This window comes from Neodiprion fabricii, chromosome 5 (genome assembly GCF_021155785.1).
Source record: "Neodiprion fabricii isolate iyNeoFabr1 chromosome 5, iyNeoFabr1.1, whole genome shotgun sequence".
Classification (NCBI taxonomy): Eukaryota; Metazoa; Arthropoda; class Insecta; order Hymenoptera; family Diprionidae; genus Neodiprion; species Neodiprion fabricii.
Genome location: NC_060243.1, coordinates 323,154 through 345,165, shown reverse-complemented (window position 1 = coordinate 345,165; position 22,012 = coordinate 323,154). Strand labels below are relative to the sequence as shown.

At 43.7% G+C, this 22,012-nt stretch overlaps 2 protein-coding genes across 21 annotated transcripts in view; one reads left to right on the top strand and one right to left on the bottom strand.

Annotated features, from left to right (window-relative positions):
• LOC124182895 (RNA-binding protein Musashi homolog Rbp6) overlaps nucleotides 1–2,666 on the bottom strand; it is a 400,556-nt gene extending 397,890 nt beyond the window's left edge. For 7 of the 15 annotated variants that reach the window (XM_046570693.1, XM_046570694.1, XM_046570690.1 and 4 more), the window contains exon 1: nucleotides 1,877–2,663. In XM_046570693.1, coding sequence (XP_046426649.1) covers nucleotides 1,877–1,941 — 65 coding nt within the window. In that variant the 5' untranslated portion in view covers nucleotides 1,942–2,663. Of the gene's footprint in view, nucleotides 1–1,876 lie in introns of all 15 variants that reach the window. The other 8 variants (XM_046570684.1, XM_046570686.1, XM_046570685.1 and 5 more) reach the window with 3 other exon arrangements.
• A 4,433-nt stretch (nucleotides 2,667–7,099) lies between these two features.
• Nucleotides 7,100–22,012, top strand: part of LOC124182898 (3 beta-hydroxysteroid dehydrogenase/Delta 5-->4-isomerase type 4) — a 34,520-nt gene continuing 19,607 nt past the window's right edge. For 3 of the 6 annotated variants that reach the window (XM_046570702.1, XM_046570703.1, XM_046570704.1), the window contains exon 1: nucleotides 7,131–7,282. The gene's annotated coding sequence lies outside the window, so the exon portion shown is untranslated. Of the gene's footprint in view, nucleotides 7,283–22,012 lie in introns of all 6 variants that reach the window. The other 3 variants (XM_046570707.1, XM_046570701.1, XM_046570705.1) reach the window with 3 other exon arrangements.

Here is a 22,012-nt window from a genome sequence, read left to right as displayed (position 1 = left end):
GAAAATTCATTTATACGTACATATTATAAAATATCACTTCAAGTTATACATGTTGCTTTGTTTTTTTTCTCTTTTCTATTGCTATTTATTTGTATTTATTTGCTTTTTAATTTCTTTAATCGCCCGTCAACGAACACGATTCAGTCTATGGAGCGGGTACCTGCAAACTCGCCTGTAAATTTAGTTAAACCTATTGATTTTTCACCCCATGACGACAAAGCTTTATGCCAAATAAAAAGCTTACAAATTTTTTTTCCCGACAAAAATTTCGCGAACACTACGCGTCGTGTATACGTGTATATACGTTAGAAAAAATTATACATGTACAGCAGTTTGTTTTATATCTCTTTTTCTCTTCCCCTGATTGTAAGCAGGGAAAATCTGTGAATGTGCAGATGTAGAAAAAACAGAGGAGCTCATCAGCGATTTTTCCGCGGGTATATAATGTATAACGGGAACGGAAGCGGGAAGCGGGAAGCGAGGAGCGAGCTCTGTCACGTGGAAAGTAGCGGGGGAGGCAGTATTTAAATATCGATCTTGAGAGGCGAAGGCCAGCTGCGGGACCGGCGGAATTCGCGAGTCTTTGACGCGGTTTCCACGATAAGGGCGAAAGGGCGGAGGGGGGAGAAGAAAACACGCGCTCCAAGCGACGAATAATCTGCCGCATGCATGCGTTCGCGGATCAGAGATGCCGCGGATGACGAGTTCTTTGCTTTGCTGCACGTGCTCCGAGTGCGGGGGCGCGAAATAAGAAAAACACACATCCGTGAGGTAGACGTGCAACGTTTATACATTGCGCGAGAGAGAGTCAAAGGTGAAGATTTTGTAAACGTGATGAGAGGCTCCTCCCCCGTTTCCGGAATTGTAATGAAAAATAGAAGAGGGGGGCTGGATGGCGCCGAAACGCGGAATCGGGTGCGTCGGGCGCGTGTCATTGGCGTGTCTGCGTATACACGGCCTACGTATGTTTATATATAATTAAATGTACGGAGAATTAAACATGCCGCAGAGGCGCGAGGTCCGAATTAACAACGTGAACGTTGGATAGGAAATAAAACTCGTTTAGTGCGATTATTATTAAGTTGTTTCTTTCCTTCTTTTCTCTTTCGCTCTTTTCTTTTTTTCTCTTCTATTTTATCACCATTTATTCAATGTGTGTCCGTATATACATATATCCAGCAATATATCCCATGGGCTATATGTATATACGTATGTAATGAATTATAACAAAACTTTTCACGAGAACGAACATAAACACCGTAATAATATATATATGTACACGTAAACAGGAAAATTTAGTTATTTCTAGTTAGTTTTAGAGAGGAAGAGTGAAAAACGGTTATTACGCGTAACGGAAACTAATCGTAATTTATATATTGTATGTGCGACATGCATGCATTATAATTATAGTTGGTTTTACACGACAAAAGATATTAATAGAGTGTAATTAAAAGAACGAAGAGCAACCGTAATACACAATTTTGATTTAATTATCCATATGTATAATGTAGTACATGTACGGATATGTATAATAAATTTGCGGAGGTATCGTTGACACTGATCATTTAATTGAGGTTTTAGGGATTCAATTAACATTTTCTCTTTCGGTGCGAATTTTTACCAATTAAATGCTCCCATTGTCTCATTTTTTCTTTTTTTTTCCTCTGCTTTTATTTTATCGTTTTTAAAACGGCAATTCGCGGCTTCCAAATTTTTTACTTCATATACATACTTTATTTGTTGGAAGGTGGGGTTTTTTTTTTTTTTTTGTTTTTTTTCAGTTCAATTAATCCTGACGAATATTGGTATCGATTCTTTTTATCATTATTTATTTATCGGGTGTTTTTTTTTTTGCTTTTTTTGTTTTTTTTCGTACCCTGGATCGTTCGGCACCTCGGCGGGCGATCCGCTGGCCACTATCTCCTGGGTTTGGGGCTCCATATCGGTGGGCACGATATTACCGTGAGACTCGTAGTACTTGGGGGATGGACCCGGTCTTCGGATGATTGAGTGGGTGGATCGGTGGGTGGGTGGGTGGGTGTTTGGGTGGGTGGACGGGTAGGTCGGGGAGGGGGGTGGGAGGGTGGTGGTTGTGGCGGTGGTGGCGGTGTGAATTAGGCCTGGAAAGCGCGTCGGGTCAGTCGGTCGGTTGCGTTGCGTTGCGTTGAGTCGAGTTTGAGGTTTGAGTTTGCGTTGCGTTTGGTTTCCCCGAATTTAGTTTCAACGTCACGAGTTTGCTTGGTTTTCGTTACTTTTCGTTTTTCGTCGTTGTTGCTTTCGTTTGTTTCTTTCTTTCTTTCTTCTTCTTCCTTTTCTGTTGTCTTTTTCACGTTTCTTTGCGGGGGGGAGGGGGACGGGGATGAGGGGGAGAGAGAGTAGAAACGGCAATAGCTAGGAACGACGATCGACGACGACGACGACGACGACGACGACGTAGACGACGACGGCGACGACGTTTTTTACTCTATAACGACGACGCGCTGATGTTCTTACGGCGTTTTATCTCTTCTCCTCTCTTCTCTTCTCCTCTCTACTACTCAACTACTATAAACTAATACGACGAGGTTACGTGGTTGCGACGCGACTGCTGACACGGGCGGCGGCCACTTCTCGTACGTGCGACGCGCTCTGTGAGACGTTCAACGCGACACTGCACTCGCGTAGCGGGGCGGGGGTTTCCCCGCTGAGGGGCGAGGTGAGGCGAGGCGCCGGGGGGCGCCGACTCCGCGAACGCCGCCGACGGGGGAGCGCGAGAGAGACAGAGGGGCGTCGATGGCAGAGGGGGGGGAGGAAGAGGCGAACGACGCGGCGCCTCCGCGCATGCGCACTCGTAGCCGCGACCCCGCCGCCAGGCTCTCGGTTGGCTGCAGCCAGCCTCTCCGCTCTCGCTGCTCGCCTGCTCCGTCCTCGCGACGCCGCGAGGCCGCGAGACCGCCGCCGCCGAAGACCGACGCTGCTGCGCCGCGGTAACGATAAACCTCCCGGACGCTCCGGACCACGAGGAGGCCCCCCCCCGTACAGAGGCTCCTACCTCCGTTCATTCAGAAATCCCGCCTCGATATCCACATGCCCTCCCGTTACCCCGTCGACGGGACACGGGGGCCTCCGTACGGCCTCTCTTGCGTCATCCCGGTTTTTACTCTTCCTCTTCCTATTCCTCTTACTACTCTTCTTCCGTTTCATCTTCTTACTCCTTTCGGGGTTCAACCGCGACTTACCGGAATATTTTTACCTACCGAAAAGAGAACTTCTATGACTAACCTAACCCAACCTTGCCTAACCTAACGTGACCTAACCTAATCTTACCTAAACTCACACGCCCTCGAATAAGAGAAACGACATTTAGAAGGAAAGAGAATAGAGAATCTTAAAAGTCATTTTTACAAAATAAATTTTAATTTACAAAATGTTCACAAGTACTTGTCGCAATGCGTTAAATTTGTTTCCCAATTCTTTCTTACAGACGCTTTGAAGCACTGTAACATATATCTGTAATGTACAAAAGTATTTTTCAACGAACAGAAATACGTGTAAAGATACGATGTAATATAATGAGACGAGCACGCGAAAAGGACCTTAACAATATCCGTACATTCCACAATCGATTCATATTCAAATTCGCTAAGCCGGTATCGTTTGAATGCTTTAAGAAATGGTTCATCGTTTACTTTTAACTATTATACTTTGTACAGCAGTGAAAAAAATTCATTGAAAATTTCGAAAGAATGAAACGAGAACAATATAGCACTGAGGAGGATCGCATTCTTTACAGTTATCAAAAAATTCTACGGTAAAATAGTGAGTATCGCTTAACGATAAAGGTTTCTATATTATTGGAATCACAAGATAATGTGATACACGTATAAGTATTCGGGGTGATTATTGTTGCCGATACTAGATATCCTGATTACAGTAACTTTGAATCTGTTTGTTCGGTTTCCTACATTTTTCCGCTTAAATAATGCCTCGACATCAATTTATTGCTACGCCATCTTCGAATTGTTGCAATAATGACAAGGAAATATGTAAACATACACAGTAAGTGTGACCGGATCAGAAATAGTACCAACGCGTATTAGATTTTCCGATTACAGCCAAGTAAGCTAATTTCATTTTGTACACCCAGAATTATAATATTTCTCAGGTTATGGTAAAAAATTAAAATAATCAAGGACCGCACAGTAATCGCACGCGGAAAGTATTCTCGGTGCTGATCGTCCAGTGATTAACCGTCGGTTTTCGGTGTCCCTCTGTTTCTCGTTCCCCTGATTTTCCACGCTCCGTTGTTCACTGACCCTGTATGCAACGTGTCGATTCGCACCTCTCGACAGTCAGTCGGTCAGCCAGTGGATGAAATTGGGTGAACGAGCGCAGGCAGCGTGGCCTGGAATGAAGAAAGGCCGACCGGTACGAGGCTGCTCTCCTGATCCGCGATAGCGCCGCGTCCGTCTGACGACGAACGAGCAGCCGCTACTTCGACTCCGGCGGCTGACGCGACTCTCGGCTGTATCACTTGCTGAAATCTCATGGTGCGCTGTTCGCTGGTGAAACTACGGTGCCTTCGAAGAGCTTGCGACGCCGTTTCATATTCGGCGAGAAAACGGAGAGGGTGAAAGAAGAACCGTGTATGAGAAATAGCGCAAACCTTATGATTGTCAAATTTTTGGTGCGAATGATCGATCGTGTATGTGATGTAAAATGAGGCGAACAGTTTAGCGAACTAATTTTCGACCGATGAATGAACGTTTCAAATACCCACATACCCATTCGGTCCGGGTTTATTTAAATAGTTAGCGATCGAACCAGTTCCGTGTTTCGTATTACAATTCTGCGGTGTGATGATGTTGATTGAGAAGAAAAAAATGTATATCTCAGGTGCGGTTTACGGTTTCAGGGCCTTTTCACTTATGATGAAAATTTATTGTATAATCATAGTATAAGTACGTTTCCATTATCGTATAAAAAGACGCGATGCAGCGGCGTTTTTACGCGCCAACTACCAGAGTATATAACTCATTCGAAGATAAGATAAAGAAAAATTATCATCATCGTCACGACGATCGTATGTATACATATACAATACGTGCTAGTTTCACTATGACACGCGTGTTTAACAGATTTCTTTGACCTGGTTGGAAATATACTTGGCTTACTACATTATATATTATATTATATATTGTCGTTGCACGATTACCCATAAATGTACGATAAAGATATTTTTGTAATCTCACTTTTATTTCCGGATAGTTTTTACTTCCTCATCTGTGGGAAAAAAAGTAACACATTTCCACCGTAAATTATTTATTCTAGTTTTTAAAGTTTTCTCTGTTTCTTTTCGATTTTGAACTACATCTCTCTGTATTATTATAAACTTTCGATAATATTGTAGTTTTCTGACTGATAGATCACACCTCCACGTACAAGGAAAACACTTTTAAGTCGATAATGTGACCGGGGATAGAGGAATAAAAGTCGATTATCCCCTTGTTACATAATCTACTATTACGATTCGTTCGGCAATTGATTATAATTCGTTATATGTATTTATAGATTTCAAAAATAAAAGAATCATTGAAACACGTTCGGCTATAAAAGAACTCGGCCGTCGCGAAATTAATACTCACAATGTTTTTGCACAGCTCGTTTTCAAAACATCTTTAATTTCGCTTCAACTGCTTGCAGTTCGATATTTTTGCCACGGAATTGCGACATCGCTATTTCCGATACGAAGTTTATGAATGAGTAATTCTTTCGTATATAGAGAGCGTGGGACGGCTCAGGTATAAAGTGCAGCTGCTGAGTACATCCGTGTACATTATAGCTATGTCCGCTGATTCCGTCGGCGGTTTTCCGGGTTCCTTCGTCCGTCGTCGAGGCGTCGGAGAGCGACGGAGAGTCGGAGAATCGGAGCGGCGGAAACGGCAAGGACCATCCGAGTCACGTCCAGCCCCCGACTGATGAGGACCCAGAGGACAAGCCTCCTGCGGGACGCCGTTCGGGGAATTCGGGCGCTGCATAACCCGCACGTAACCGGCTGACTGACGTCGTCGACTCGACGTAGCAAACGAGCCGCCGTTGCCTTCGGACCTGCGGCTAAATTATGCAAGCTTCCCGCCTGCATTATTCCAATTCAACTGCGGAACTGCAGGCTGGAGAAAGGAGGAAGGAAAGAGGAGGAAAATGGGCGTTTGTCCATGCTCTATAAAATTGTGTAACAGGACAATGCACGAGGCTTTGTGCCAATCCACTTTGAAAACGAACGAATGATTCTCATTCTTTAAGGTTAATTTTTCATTGATTTTTAGTGCACCAAGCGTTGCCTGTTCCTTTTTATTGTTAACCCTGATTTCCGATGACATCCGAGCGACTAAAACAATTTTCAAATATAATTTAGGGATTGGAAGGAATCACAGGAAATAAATAGGAGTCAACAAAATTGCACGTGATAAGATGAAATGCCAATGAATTCATAACCAATTAAGCATTTTTAATAACCGTTTCTTCACAGCTGTAATCATGTGATTTACAATTATATCTCACCGAGATACATTTTAAATTGCGTTCACTACACAGTCCTCGACTATTTTCATTCTTCGCGGTAACTAAAAAATACAGTTCTGGGTGCAACATGAAAATTAGTTTTATAGCTGTAACTAGAAAATCTAGTATCTGTCACTAATTTTTTGATTATGGTCACTCATGCTATATATATTTTCATTCAACTATTGCGATAATTTGATATTAACGCTAGAATAAAATGCTAGAAAAAAATACAATAACCAACCCAATATGAGTTTGTGTTGCAATTACGAGAAAATATAGTATCAGTTTTTACTCGCACAAATTAGTTACTGTTACCACATTTTCTTGTAGTTCCAATCATATCTAAACATTTCTTTTAACGACACGGATTTATCCTAAATTTTCTAGTCACTCCTGTAAAATAAACAAAATTTTTCTCACTGCGCAGTCATTCAAGCTCCCGATTACGTACCATTTCAATATCACCCGTTGAATATACGATTTCCTCGAGAATTGAAGCGATCCGAATTGATCGATGAACGAAGAAACTGCCGGTGTTCGCGCCTGCGCAAACAGTCGGTACAAGGATCGAGAATCAAAGTCGCGAGAACAGCTCAGTTTACGTCGGAATGATACCAGAGCAACATGGTCTCGGTGCCGCGAAGCCGTGTCAACAAATAGTGCGTTTGTTTTGAGTGAACTATTTTTCCTCTGGGCAAATTCAGCTGGACGCAGTGAGGACTCGCGTCTTATTTACACGGTAAGTTTTCCACATTTGATGTATTTATGTACGCTCCAAGACCGTGCTGCTGTGTACTTTCCGATCACGCGTCGAAAGCTGTCGAGATTTTTCAAATCGCGGAACTTGCGATTTTTCTTTATTATTATATGTAAAGAGAAAACTCTCGTCTCTTATGCGAAATATTTTTTCCTGCACCCTATAAGTCACTCTGTATTTGTTATAGACTTTTATTGCTATTTGAAGAACAAAATTTTTCCCTTAATCGCAAACCGACGAACGAACCATGATTGTTTTACTGAAAATTTAGAGGTATCTCGACATAAATTTTATCGAAATAGCGACAGAGGGAAATTTGTCGTTTAATTAGCATGCACGATACTCTCTCTCTCTCTTTCTCTCTCTCTCTCTAAACAGGCATTCGTGTGTAGTCGCACCGCACTTGCCTTACCTTCGTGTATAATTATACCTACCTTATACCTGTACACGGTACGAAGAAAAGACAAAGAAGAAATAAAAACAAGAAAAAGAAGAATGACCGAGGGAAAGAAAAACGGGCTGAAAATAAAGGGAAGAAAATAGGTTGGGTATTAATTTTCGCTAACGACCCAGCGTCTCGGCTCGACAATGCCGGAGCGACAAACGGGTATAATAATGAAGAGAAACGGCGAGCGATCGACGAATATGTATAATATACGAGGGTGCGAAAGAAGGTGGCGAAAAGCTGCAGGCTTGCAGGGATGAGGATCGGAGTGAACCTTTTAAGCAACATGCGTTAGCTTCGAATATCACGCGTGAACTCCTCGTAATACTATTTAAAGGATCAGGTGCGCGGGCATAACTTAGGTTCGAATGAATTGTGATCCTGCAGACTAACATAACAATAAATGTGAATAACGAGTTGTTATGGTGATTGGAACGATGTGACTTGTTGTTTATACGTAACATCGAGTTCTCATTGACAGATTGATACTCGAGTATAGATTGAAATTTGTTGAGAATAACTCGCGGGGTGAAAACGTCCGATTTGGGTAAGGGTGCACGGGCAACTGACATATGGTTGGAAATTGGAAGAAAGGCAACCCTGCTGAAAATGTTCGTGTGATAAATCGTAAAATGTTACGATCGAAATCAACTAGTATTTTATCACATGATTTATCTGGTAAATTCGAGTAAAATTTATAAAAAGTCACGCAAACAATTACAAAATCAAGAATCATAAAGTATACTGGATACAAAATCACATGGTCAAATACATGTGATTTATAGTATATCTTATGATTCGCATTCTTGTGATTCATTACGTGATTTTTCCTATATTTTTCCCGACTTTAAAAGACGAATCTTTCGATAACAAAGTACACGTTGATTTCAGTGAAGAGGGGGAAGAACGCCCCGCAAAACACACGCGGAAATTGAGCGGCGTAAAAATGCAACGCGTGTTTACGATGCGCTGCAATTGCACATACACACACACGCACACACATACATACATACGTATATATATCTATACGTGCCTAAAGGCGCAATCAGCTAATTGAGTTGATCGATGAACCCGTCTCGTTTTGAACGAGAATTAATCCCGGAAACTCGGTGCGTCTGATTGAGTGGCTCGCTGTTGAAACTTTGCCATCCCTTTCCGGTTGATCCGCGAAAATCGGGCCTGTATGCATTTCGCACCTTCCGTTCCCTGACAAGCGTGGCTCTGCACCTCGGTGTAATTCGATTGTATAATGCAAATATGAGGTGATTCGCCAGGTAACGAGATGGCAAAAAAAAACAAATTGAAAAAAAAAAAAACTAAGGAATTAGCGAAGATGATAATTTGCCGAAATAGGAAACGTTCGGCCGTTTGTGTGCAGGTCTAATTTATCAGGTATTGGAGGGGGGTGGGGGTGGAAACGCAAACGAACCGTTGACCCCGTTTGCATTATATTGCATACTATGTATACATGTATACCTACGTGTATATAAGTGATGCGGAGTTTCGGGTTCGAAAAGAGTTTATTGAAAAAAAGAAAGAAAATAATTTTTTTTTTCCTTCTCTATTTATTCGTTTTACTTTAATGCACCGTAAATACCGGTGGTAGCTGCTCTCGTAGACACACGTACGCATCTGCGACTATAATATTGCAATATCTGTGTCTGTACATGCATTCTCATGTTCACAGTGCGGAAATTCAATCCAATTATCGAAATATTCGTTTAACCCGTTAACGCGGTCAACCATTAAGTTGAAAATATGCGGAATGTGAATGTTTTTTGGGGTTTGATTCGTTTATTTTTTATCCGATATTATATACCGCATTCCAATATTATGTACGTATTACGTGTATCTTCGACTTTGTACTTATACGTGTCGAAAAATCCAATATGCGAAGATTTAAAAGCCATTGCTATGATTAAAGAAAATCTGACATCGTAAGCTGGAGACATATTTCAAAGTTATTACAATTTATCAACCTACCGGAAACAACGATTTTAACTGTATTAGGTACACGTTCTGGTGAAAAATAGGAGTCAACATGAGAGAATTGAGAACCGCATCAGACTTAGAATCAACAAATGAGTTCATTACTGACGTCAATGTTTAACATTGTCTATACGTAAGTTGATTTTTTTATCATTCCAACGAAGAACTCAATAAAAATTGAAGTCCATAGACGCTTTTTGGATGGTAGATTTATAAAAAATAAATTAATGCACAATCGTTATAGTTTTCTCACTAAAAACAAGGGTGGACCGCCGAGTACGATGATCGATTGTAAGAATTTGTCAATAACTGAGCTTTAACCGTAAAAACCCGTCGATGTGTATCTCTGATTTCTCCGCATAATGCAGGAAGATTATTTGAATGTAATTCAACTTGAGTCGCACTCCTCCGATCTTTGTTTCGGAACGATTCTTCGTGTTGAAGATTATTGTCACAGAATTCGAAGATTGTTGGAAAAATAATGGAGATTCTCAAAGATGAGGGAAACTGGATTGTGACCCCTTCTTTCGCACCCAAGCAGAAACGCCTGCGCAACAGCAACGGCAACGGCAACAGCAACAGCGGCAGAGGTGGGTGGTGTTTGGTTAGGACTACGGGGCAAAGAGCGCGGGCGTTAATTGACTGGTTTGAACTTATTAGTGCGTCTGCCGTCTGCATTTATAAAAAGTGAATTATCTCCGGGCGAGAACTCGAAGGCTGCTCCAACGGCGGACAAACACGGGACGGACGGAGAAAGGTGGAGCAGAGAACACGGGCGCGTTGCTCTGCAAGTTTACTCTGGCGAGTGCCGCGAGGCATTTTCGATTTTTTTAACCCCCGCGTTCCCGCCGTTTAACACTCCGTGGCTCGCGGCTCTCGGCTCTCGATACGTGCGAGTCGGGAATTCGAGGAAAAGTCGTTATCCCCGAGTCGCATATCCTTCTTTTAGCGCATACGCGTAGTCCTGCAAAGTTTACTCACGTCGACCTTTCGCAGCAGCGGACCGAGTTGGCAAATTGATTCTCAACCGAGAAATGCGAGAGGTGTGAAAGACGAGAGAGAGAGAGAGAGAGAGAGAAACGGAAAGTTTTGCGCAGTGCCGGTAGGTAAGATAAGTGTGGGCACAAATTGTTGACCATCTCTCAATTATTGACCTTTTTTTATTGTATCTGTGTGATCTTTGATTCTAAGATTACCGAAAAACAAATTCGTAGCGTCTGACCCTCCAGCAATTGGTTTTAGTCATCGACAGATACACAACTTGAACCGTCAATTTATAATTTTCATCAAATAAAAAAGTGTCAATAATTGGCTCTAAACGTGTCGATAACTGGTACACTTGCCTTACATTCACGATTTTTAGCATGAAATTTAATAGAGGTAATACGATCGTTGAACCTCTGCATGCAGGGGGGTAGGTTTTACATCACCCTGAAAAAGGATACCAAGGACCCGGATTCCCGAACAGCCCGCGTCTTTGTCCCGATCACTCTGCCCGGCCGAAAATACGCGACCCAGGAAGATATTGCTTTGATCGATAATATCGATCAATCAATGTCCCCTCTTATCGGACAATTTCGAAACTCGAGCTGCGTAGACACGTTCCGAGTATAATTTAGATCTCTTTTATACGCAGCTGAAAATCATATGAATGACTGGCATAATCGGTTTTTCAATTAATTCAACTTGTTTGCGCATTCGCGATGATCAGATTCATTTCTCTCGGCATACTTCGAGTATTTTCACACCATTCCTACACAACAGAAATACTGTAAAAAAAATGTACATGCTTTTTCAAGCGCAGGTATTTGATGGTTTCAAATGCTCATTTGTTTAAAAAATATCACTCGTCTAGTATTCAGAAGTGAACAAAATTTTGGTATTTCTTTTTTGGATTTATTTTTCATTTCTGTAACCATGCATGCGTCTGGTTAGAATTGTTGAATTGAAGATTCTTTTGCCCGTGCGCACGTACGTTTTTTATTCAAGCTTGTCAGACGGTTCGTCGGATTGAATTTTCAACCAACCCGAAGCAAAGGAACAACGCAAGCGTGGACGTTGATTGCAATAAATTTTGTGAGACTGAAATTATAAATTTGACGGTAATTGAATAAAGATTGTTCGCGACGAAACCAGACAAGCAATCCCTAGAGTCTCACAGGATAAGTGCCGCATTTACACGTCACTGAAACTACGCGCATACGTATAATAATATAATACACAAGGTTGTTGTGTAAGAAAAGCGTGGAACTTGATTGAAAGTAAAACCGGGTTAATTCCGAACGCGTCAAAAAACAGAGCTTAAAAGATCCTCTCGAAAGCGTATTCAAACATACATACATTCGTACGCGTACATTGTACGCCTATGCCTACAGAGTATGTACGGAGTATAAAAGCAGGGGAGTCAGGATACATGGGAGGACGGTTTACCTTAGGGTTGAGTTAAAATTTCGGCGGTAAGAGACGCGCAAGATGTGCATACGTGTAGGGGAGGTTTCGGGGGTGTTTGGCGGAAGCCAGCCTGGCAAGGAGGGGTGGGGGGGGGGGGGGGGCTTACAAAATCATTCGTCGGCAAGGTATATGTGTGATACCGCATATACCCCCATACCATGTACATACCACTAGGGGATGGGGATTGCGATGCTATGCCATGCGATGCGATGCGATGCGATGCGGTGTAAGTACGGCAGTACGGTGAATCCGACGAATCGCTGGAAGCGACGCGACGGTTGCCTTCCACCCCCGCCACCCCGCCGTCGTTGTTGAGGCCACGCGAGGGTCGAGGCAGCCACCCCCATTATTTATCGGGCGAGATTTGGCCGAATAAATTTTCCGACTTTGTCACTTCGTGCAACGCTCTACTCCTAGCTCATACTTTCCTTGACGGCTACACTGCACCGAGTATACAGGCTTATGTAGACTCCGCATACTGTACGAACACGCGCACACGCACACATTGTACATATACGGGGCAGTCCATACCGTTTCGACCTCGGTTTGACCCTTGACATCTCGGATTGGGCCCGCGATTTTTTTTTATATGATTGTTTTTGACTCGATTTGAATCGTCTACAATTTTTTAAAACGATCTCATTGATCGACACGATTTAATAAACGTGAAAAAACGTGTGTCATGTATCAAAATTTAAGCTGAGAGCCCGAGTATGGAGTTGTTTCCTTCTTACTGTTTTCAAGCTTTTTCCGAAGGAAAATAACGTTGAAAAAAATCAGAAGCGGGAATTGTTTTACTATGGATGGTTGCTGAAATATTTTCATACGTCGCGGCGGATTTTTGAAAATTTTTTCAGTCACGCACATCCCTATATACCCGAACAGATATCACTAGTCGACTTACGGAATGACTCAATTCCAACCCCACGATCGTGTCCAAAGAGATACAGATTCTTTCTCTCCATCGTCGATAATTTATTATATTATATTTCAACTCGCGATTTGCGTGGTTAGGATTGTGTATGCTTAATGCAACAACTTCTCTATGCAAAATATAACATTTCTTAGGCGGTGAAGGCTGAGAAAAAATATCTTCCATCAATTTTTCTCAACTATATAGTTCAGAAAAAAAAATTATCTGTATTTCAAATCGAGTGGAATAAAATATTTGTTTCCATTTGTTTTTTTCTCTGTGCTTCCAATTAGATCGATACACGTGTGTTCCAATCTTAAAAGTGCTCGTATGTAGTAAACTCTTTTTGTCGTGTTTGTAGTTCATTCTTCTCCTCCTTCCGACGAGTAGGATAATTGAGTTCGATGTGTTATAAATTGTATTACCAACTGCGCACCGCGGGCATTCGGGAATGAATTTCTCTCTCTCCCCTCGGACGTTCAGGAATCGTCCTGCGATTTATCCCCTTTCACATTTCGCGGAACGAGGCTGCGCGTCCCGTCACCCCCAGACGTCGGCGAAGCATCAATCTTGACTTTGATGAGATTGCGGATAACACCGGACCTTACCCTTACACGCGCGGGAAGCTACGTCCTCCTCAAGGAGAATGAGATGCGCTTCCCGAGACTCCCTTGGCTCGTTTACCTCGCGACTGAGGCGCAGCGCCTCCGCTGCACGTGCATCGAGGCCGTCTGCAAGGTCCCCTCATCCCCTGGGTATTCGGGAAGAATTTCGATGCGGGATAAGGAGCGGCGAAAATCGTTAATCACAACCGTCCGTCACCATCAACGCCCGTCTTCGCCGCAGCTGCCAACTTTGTCTCCTCGGATCGTGTGCCGTAAGGGGCGTTTCGTATTTTCCTACACAGAAGATTTTTTCAAAACATTATATTCCTTGCGGAATGGGAATAAGGCTACCTGCCAGGATCGCTGGTCGCTTAAAAGTACCGATAACGGAATAACGATCGAGGGGTTGAAATATGTACACCACTCGTAAGATGGTGCTTTCGGATAATCCGAACGGCGCGCGGCGTAGCGAAAACATATGGAATAGCGGGAGTGCGATTTTTACGGAAGGGTTTGTAACGAGGTGTAAGAAAGCGGAATGTTTCTTCGCGTTTCCCTGCACGTGGAATAGCTTGACAAACTTCCGGTTCAAAGTCAATTATTCAAATATCACGTGTCTCGGGTAGGGGAATAAAAGAGCCAGGCAAGAAGCTCGACGGGGCTGCAAGCCGGCGAGCCGATGGCGCGATTCCAAATCTCGTGCCGCCCTTGTGTTTCAAAATTCAGACCGCGATCGCCATCGTCGAAGGAGCCTGAAGCAGCCCGGTTGCCCCCTGGCAGTACGAGCGAGACGAACCGCGACAGTTCACGAAACAGCCTTTTTTCCCGCACCCCTAATTTCCACCCCCGAGTGACAAACTCGGCGAGAAATAAGCGGTGACTCGTCGATTCGTTTTTCTCTCTTCTCGTTTGTCTATTTATTTCTTTTCTTTCTTTTTTTGTTTTTTTTCTTTTGCCCCTCCAATTTTTGCAACCAAGGAAAAGAGGGGGAAAAAGAAACTCGCATGAACTGGGACGGGGAATAAATCGGCCTGCGGGAAAGAAGGGGGGGCTCGGGATATGTTGCGGTGGAAAACTCGCGAAGTCGAGGAGATTGGGGGGGTCTGTTTAAAAACGACTTTCTCCAAAGTTGCACACGCGCGACTTGTCGGTGCGTATCCTCACGGTGCGTTCGTGTGCTCTTGTACGAAACGGCGACCCGATTTTAGGGCTGCTGCCGCTTCCTGCAGAGAGCCCGTACAAGATGCGTGGTTTTGGGCCACAAATTCGACGAATATAAACGCGGTAAAATATCGACGCTCAACTTCACCGGGAAACTTATTTCGCCCCGCGGGTCGGGCTAAACGTGAATTTCCCGTTCCACCCCCACCCCGTTCCCCTCATCCCTTTGGTCATCCCCGGTTGGCGTCAGCTCGCGCGTCGCGTCGAGATTAAAAACTACATTATCAAAGAGTCGCGAAAAAAGCTTTAGGAATGCTTTTGCACCGCGATCAGCACCCGGCTGAGAGTGCGGTGGTGCTTTTTTTACACCCTGCATGGAGAAAAAAGAGAGAGAGAGAGAGAGAGAGAGAGAGAGAAACCGACAGCCCTTCAAAACTACCTCGGCTTCTGTCGCTTTTATAACTTTATACCGATCGCTTTTTTTCACCGTCAGCTGACCCACCGTTTTTATCTCGCAATCAAAATTACCCTCGTCCAGCAGTAATTCCCTTGTGTGTAACGATATCGTTTATTACACAGTTTCACAATCGTACTCAGTAGACACAGAGTCCGTAATCGATGACGTTTGTACATTTTCATGAAGTTTCATGTCATGTTTTGTATTTCGCGAACGATTGAAATAAATCGCATTGTTACGATCATTTCGCATCACATCGTATACGATCAGTAACTACATTTGTAGGGGAAACGTATTTATTAAAATTTTTGTATTGCATTGAGAGTGAGCGAATCAAAAATTTACCCTTTGACGTTTAATGAAACCTGTACTATTTCAAACGATTGATAACACGCACAATCGATACAGCGAATTCATTTGTTTATAAATTAATTGGCAAATATTACCCCGTTATTATAGTCATCCGTACAAGATTGTCGGCGAGGTTTCTTTTCGTGTTTCCTAAAGAAAATTTACCGTTTAACGCCTGATGCGAGAATGAATTTTAATAAAAATCTAACAGAGCTGCAATGTGAATAAATTCCAAGCACTTTTGACGCTGCAGAATTATTTATTATTGTTATCATTATTATAAGCGCCCTCCGATCACTCGTCCGTACAAAGCATACAGATAACACGTGTATACAAAGCAAGTGCACTTCTCGGTCAGGATAACGAAGAAAGACCAAAGACGGCAAAGGCAATGCATCGTATACCGGGACGGAATTCAAATATTCACCGCTCGGTAATCGCGCGAAAGTATCCATGCCTGTTTATAACGCCCCGTGTAAGTTCCCGGTCCTTGCGAATAACGGGGTTAAAACGTTCCGACAATAATTCCGAGGCACAAAGGGTCGCGGGTTGAGCGGTTGTACGCGGCATGCGGGCGATGCGCAAGAGTGGGAATAAGGAACTTCTTGAAACGGCTGAGAATTCGAAAGGCTGATAGGGATGAGGGGGCGAGGGACGGGGGAAGTAAAAATTGATAACGAGCCCCTGACACGCACGGGGGTGGTTATATTGATTCGGGCAGATAACCGGAGCCCGCCATGCCGTTATGGGCGTAGGTGGTATGTTTTACCTGGCGAAAAGCCAGCTGGGCAAGAGTCGAAATTATTATCACCACCGATAGATTACGACGCGTGACGAGCCCGGATTCATTCCCCTGAGCCGCTCTCCCGACCACCTTTCAGCCCTTCTTTATCGTCTTCGATTTCTCCCGGAGCGAAAATAGCCAGCCGCGGGAAAATTAATTCAGGTACACATATACGCCCGGTATGCGTGTAACGGGCGACGGGGCATCGGTGGGGATATAAATTCCTAATTTCGGAAAAATAAATTACAAATTATAACTGTATTTTGTATTTAGAAGAAACGAAATCACAGTACGGTACAAATTAAGTTAGTAATCAGTGATGATGATTTTATTTTCATTAAATTACGCGGAATTTTTGCAAGAGACTCTTTTAATTTATATTCTCATTGATTGCAATTTTCAAATATAATTTTCACTTTACTTTTGTTTCTTTCTAATTACAAATTTAAACGCAACTTGTATTCTATCACCGGTTCAATTGCAAATTACACATGTAATATTACGTTTATGATCGAGTGATTAGGTATACAACTTTGCCCGTCGCTGCAGGTAACAGGACGAAATGAAACGAGCGATGATAATCCGACAAGAAGAAAAACGCGCTCGAAGCACTTATCGTACGAATTCTCGCGCAAAAATTGATCCTCGAAAACGATGCGGAAATCCTGTCGGGGTAAAATATTACCGAACCTGATGTTTCGCCCTGCGGGGTGAAGCGACCCTTGCGGCCGAAGCTGTCCGTCTTATAAATCGCCGACGTTCACTCGTCCGTAAATTTACCAGATAATTCCGAGCGACGTTGATGCAGCTGAACATCACAACTCGCCTGCTCAAACTATCGTCCGGCGATTTTTATTGATTTGCCGATGCTGAATCCAACGCTGACCAGAAAAAGCACAACTTTCGTTCTGTCTTTTCACATCCGTGGTATAGAATTACGAGAAAATATTCCTTCTCAACACGCATATTTAGAGAAAAACTTCGTTCAACCTCATTTTTCAATCTTAGGAAGTAGCGTGATTTCATTTGATTTGAAAAAACTTTTTTGAACTAGCAAAAATTTGCTTCTTACACTTCCACGAAGTAGCTGTTGCAAGTTTAATATAGTTTCGATTAATTGATGTGAGTTTTAACGATTTTGTCAAATCTATAACATCATTTCTTTGCATATACTATTGTATAAAATGTAATTTGAAAACAAACGGTAAAACTCTGTTTAATTTTGCGGAATGGGAACCGAGGCAGAGAGGTGATGATAACAAGAGGATGCAGGGTAGGTATAAGGTAGCTGTCAGAGTGTGGGAAAAGAATCTACGGTCTGGAGGACTTTCTTACTTTTAATTTAAGGACCCCCTCTTAATTTATAGACTTTGCTTGTCAGTGGCATTTTTCTATATACTATGTTTATTCCTTCGTGTTCGGAAAAGAAACCCGGAAAAAACACTTTTACAGATCTGAGGAGGCAGACGTTTCTCACGGAGTTGATCGCAGCTATGATCATCGACGCGATGCACCGCGAGACGCGAGAAGCTCTCTTCGCCCCTCTCGAACCCAGCGATCTGAATATTGTCAGCGCTTTTTCACCCCCGTCAAACACATTTCAACTCTCTCCCTCTCTCTTTCTCTCTTTCTCTCTTTCTCTCTCGCTCTCTCTTGTGAAATTATTGAAATCGACAGATGTATTGTATGATGTACGCTGTATGATGTATGATGAATGTTGTATGATGTATTATGCGCGCAGAATGTGGCTGCCCTTTCTGTATGTACGCTTTTCATTCGGTTTGTGTCTATTTCTATTTCTATTTTTATTTTTATTTTTATTTTATTTTAATTTTTGTATTATTTTATATTATATTATTTTAGTATTGTTCACCAACCGCCATATTATGTATTGTATGTATGTATAATTTTATTTTATTTTTTAAAATTTATTTTTATATATATATATATGTGTGTGTGTGTGCCTATGGTTGCTAGGGGGCATTACCCCGCGATAAATAAATACTCTCTCTCTCTCTCTTATAGTCGTGCAGCCTACCCTGAACCAAGTATATTATAATACGTCTATGACGTATAATAATGCGACACGTATATAAAAGTCTCCACTTATAATAGACGATGTCGTCCCCGATACTACGAAAGCAGATTTCAACCCCTAAACTATAATGCAATCGGTCATTATTCACGATCGTCTGAAAAGTGTAATCAGGTGGAAGGAAGCTGTTATTTATTAATTCCTCCCGTTGGACACATCCCGGTTTTTACCATAACAGATCCGTGAAAAATGACTGTCGAGGAACTTGAAAATGATTTATAAGATTTGAGTGTTGAAAACGTGATTACGTTTTTCTTCACTAACGGGACCATAACTGAATTCGAGAGAAATACAAGGCCGTGAAGAGATGAAGCGATTGTTTTTTTTATAAAAATGCACGCTTACATTGAAATCGCGAGGTTCAACGAGCGCACAAAAATCTCGGTCCGTCCAACTAAACCCTGAATTCAATTGCCACCAAGCTAGAGAAACCGACGAAGAATTTGAACGTTATGTGGTACAATGTGGATACACGCGTACATATGTAGGTACTACATACGTCAGAAGAACAGTCGGCGTCGTCGCCATAGTGACGTTATTGCAGTACGGAAAAGCAAGTCGGTAAAATTGTCCCGTAACAGCCGTACGTATACACACACGGGGGGCGCAGAGAACAGCGGCCGGTTCACCCGGTGCAATATGACCCTATTAAAAATAAGGAGCGTAGTTGCAGACGCGGTGTTATCACCCTGCAAGTATCGATCCGCGAGGGCCCTCCGCCCCGTTCAACGGGGGCAATTCACCGGCCTCGCGAGGGAAGAGGGACGTGCACAAAAGTCCCGAAAAAGCGGAACGCGCGGTCGGCGAAAAAAGGAGGATATACCCACGTAGGTACCGACAAGGGAGGAATTTCAACCCCTCCGGGAAACGGGATTGTCTCGTTGCTTAGCGGTCGCTGTGATTTCGGGCGAGATTTTCGCTAACGAGGAACAAAAATCGTGATCCCCCGTGGTTCGCGAGAATCGCAGAGGCGTTTTCACTATTAGGCCTGAGCTTTGCTCGGGGCCGCATCTTATTCGCGGGTACGGATCACGCGTTCCTTAAGCTCGTGCTGCACTTCTTTACCCACTATTACGCATTTCCGGCTCGTTGGACCGGAAACGGGAAGATAAGACGGTCTACTCGACGTCGACGCGGACGCCTCCCGAGGCAGTTACACATCCTGGCCTCGGGCTTATCCTCGAAATATTGCAGGGCGGCTAGGCGGAGGATAGGTGGCAGGGTACTGCATGTTCCATCGATTTCAAACGGTGGATAGATGCCCCGTGTACATGTATACATATATATATGCGCGGTATCGTCGATGGTGAAACGACTCGACGCGCCCGCCAGCTCCGCATCGCTATTCGATCTCCGCGATTGAACGATAAAATGTAAACAAAATTTATACCGCGACTGTATGTATAACAGGCACGGGTAATACATCCTTATACACCAGCTTCAGCTGTACCTTCTGATCCGATTTCTCATTCCGATTCCGACGTCACGGAATTAAACCATACGAAGTGTCGGTCATTCTTCTATCACGCGTGGAAGCTGCATACTGTGTACGTACACAACTCGATTCACCGTCATACGCACCCGGCATCGTAATAACATAAATGCCTTTCCAGCTGCTGTTCGATATTTTATAGCGTGCGCAATAACAGCCTGTCTATTTTCTTCCCATAACCATGGCAGCCTTCGATTTGTAGATCTCGGTTTACGGTTATGGAATTTCTACGGTTAACCATGTACGTACGTACAAACTGCGAATGACGCGCCGTTAAATCCCTTGGACTATGCAGCGTGTCGTGTAAGCCGAAAAGAAAGTTATCTCCTTCGGACGCTGAAATCTTGGACGGTTTTATCCTGGGCTTGAAAAATGGTGCACCAATGATCGTGGAGGATGTTTGAATTACGCGACAAGGTCCAAAACAAAACTGGAAACTGCAGTTCGGACTCGGATCGGATCGAAAAATCGGGGAATCGCGTTGAGTGCTGGAACCTCGGTACAGCGGAAACATCGCGCAAGAGGTTTGCATTCCCGAGAGGGTCCAGCGGTGCGTGAGGATACGGTCTTGGAACGAGTGCGCTCCAGTTGGCGCACGCGACTGTAGGCAGAAGCAAAAGCAGCGCAGGCGGCAGAAGCTTTGGAGAGAGAGAGCGAGGAGTGAAAAATAAAAGCCACAAGGAAGAAAGACACCCTCCTAGACGTCGTCGTCGTATAGGCACCGGGAAAAAGCAGCTCTTTCGCAACCGCCAACCTGGGTTTCTCGCGCTGATGAAAGGAAGTGTCTCATATACCCGCCCCCGGCGCTCCGCCCTTCCGTCGCAACGTCGCGTCGCAAAGGATGGATGCAACGGGGGCGCTCAAGACCCGACCGGCAACCTCCACGACGAAACGGAATTTAGCCGCTATTGTCTCGCGGCATGCCCGATCACACGGCCTGTCTTCCCCTCCACCTCCGTCCTCTTATGTCCTCTCATCTTCCGCTTCCTCACCGCTCTCTTCACTTCAATCCGTGCTTCGTTTCTCGCGTAGTTCCGACCCGAGCGAACGGTGCCAGAAGCTGACTGCACTAACCGTGCCCCGAATTTTACTTACCAGTTTCGAAAGCCTTGCTTGAGTAATACCGATGCACCCCTCGTACAGCTATGCCTCTATTCTATTCTGCGGGCTTACGTCACCTTCTCAGCGTGGGTATATTTTTTCATCCGAACCTTTCGCTACGACTATCGATACGTTAACCCGGTGTAGCTGTTCCAGAGAATCGTTCGATCCTAATTCCCGAGCTGGCGGTGATTAGCTAACGTCATTTTCGTAATGGAATTGGCTTCGGGAGCGGTTGCAAATTGCAGTGCTTTGCGGGTTGAATATCCGCTGGAAAGATCGATACGAATAATTATATACCCATCTCGGAAGATTTTCACCAACATTGTGAAGAAAAAATTAAATACGATAAGCGGCTGTGAAATTCTGTCGACTCTGATTTCGTGTCAGTCCAACGCTGTCTGATTGTCTTGAATTTCCGAAAAAAGTGTAAAAAATTGTCTATCGTAGTCTTACACTGGCCGGTTGTGGTCAGTGCACCACAATTTTTCACCGCAAACGTCTCGGTGCTGTCGTAGACCGGTGTACCAAAGTTTAAGAAGCACAAGAGTGGATCACAGGTATACTCAAAGTATTATCTTGACTTCGTCAAGCGCAGTCGATCAAGCCTCACTCGTGCCTGACTAGTGTATATTTTTATTCCAACGAAACGTGTGATTATACAGAGCCAGCCTTTACACGACCAAACCATTGAAAAAAGGTCGAAATTAGCAAACAAGGGTTGAATTGCGGGAGAGCTAATTGTCTACGGAGATCGATAAGCGTTCACCCGGGTATCCCGGAAGTTGGGGAATCCTGACACGGAGAAATCCGTTTGGCACGGGGCACGGGGAAGAAGGTGGCTAAGGGGAGGTGAGGATGAAGAGGA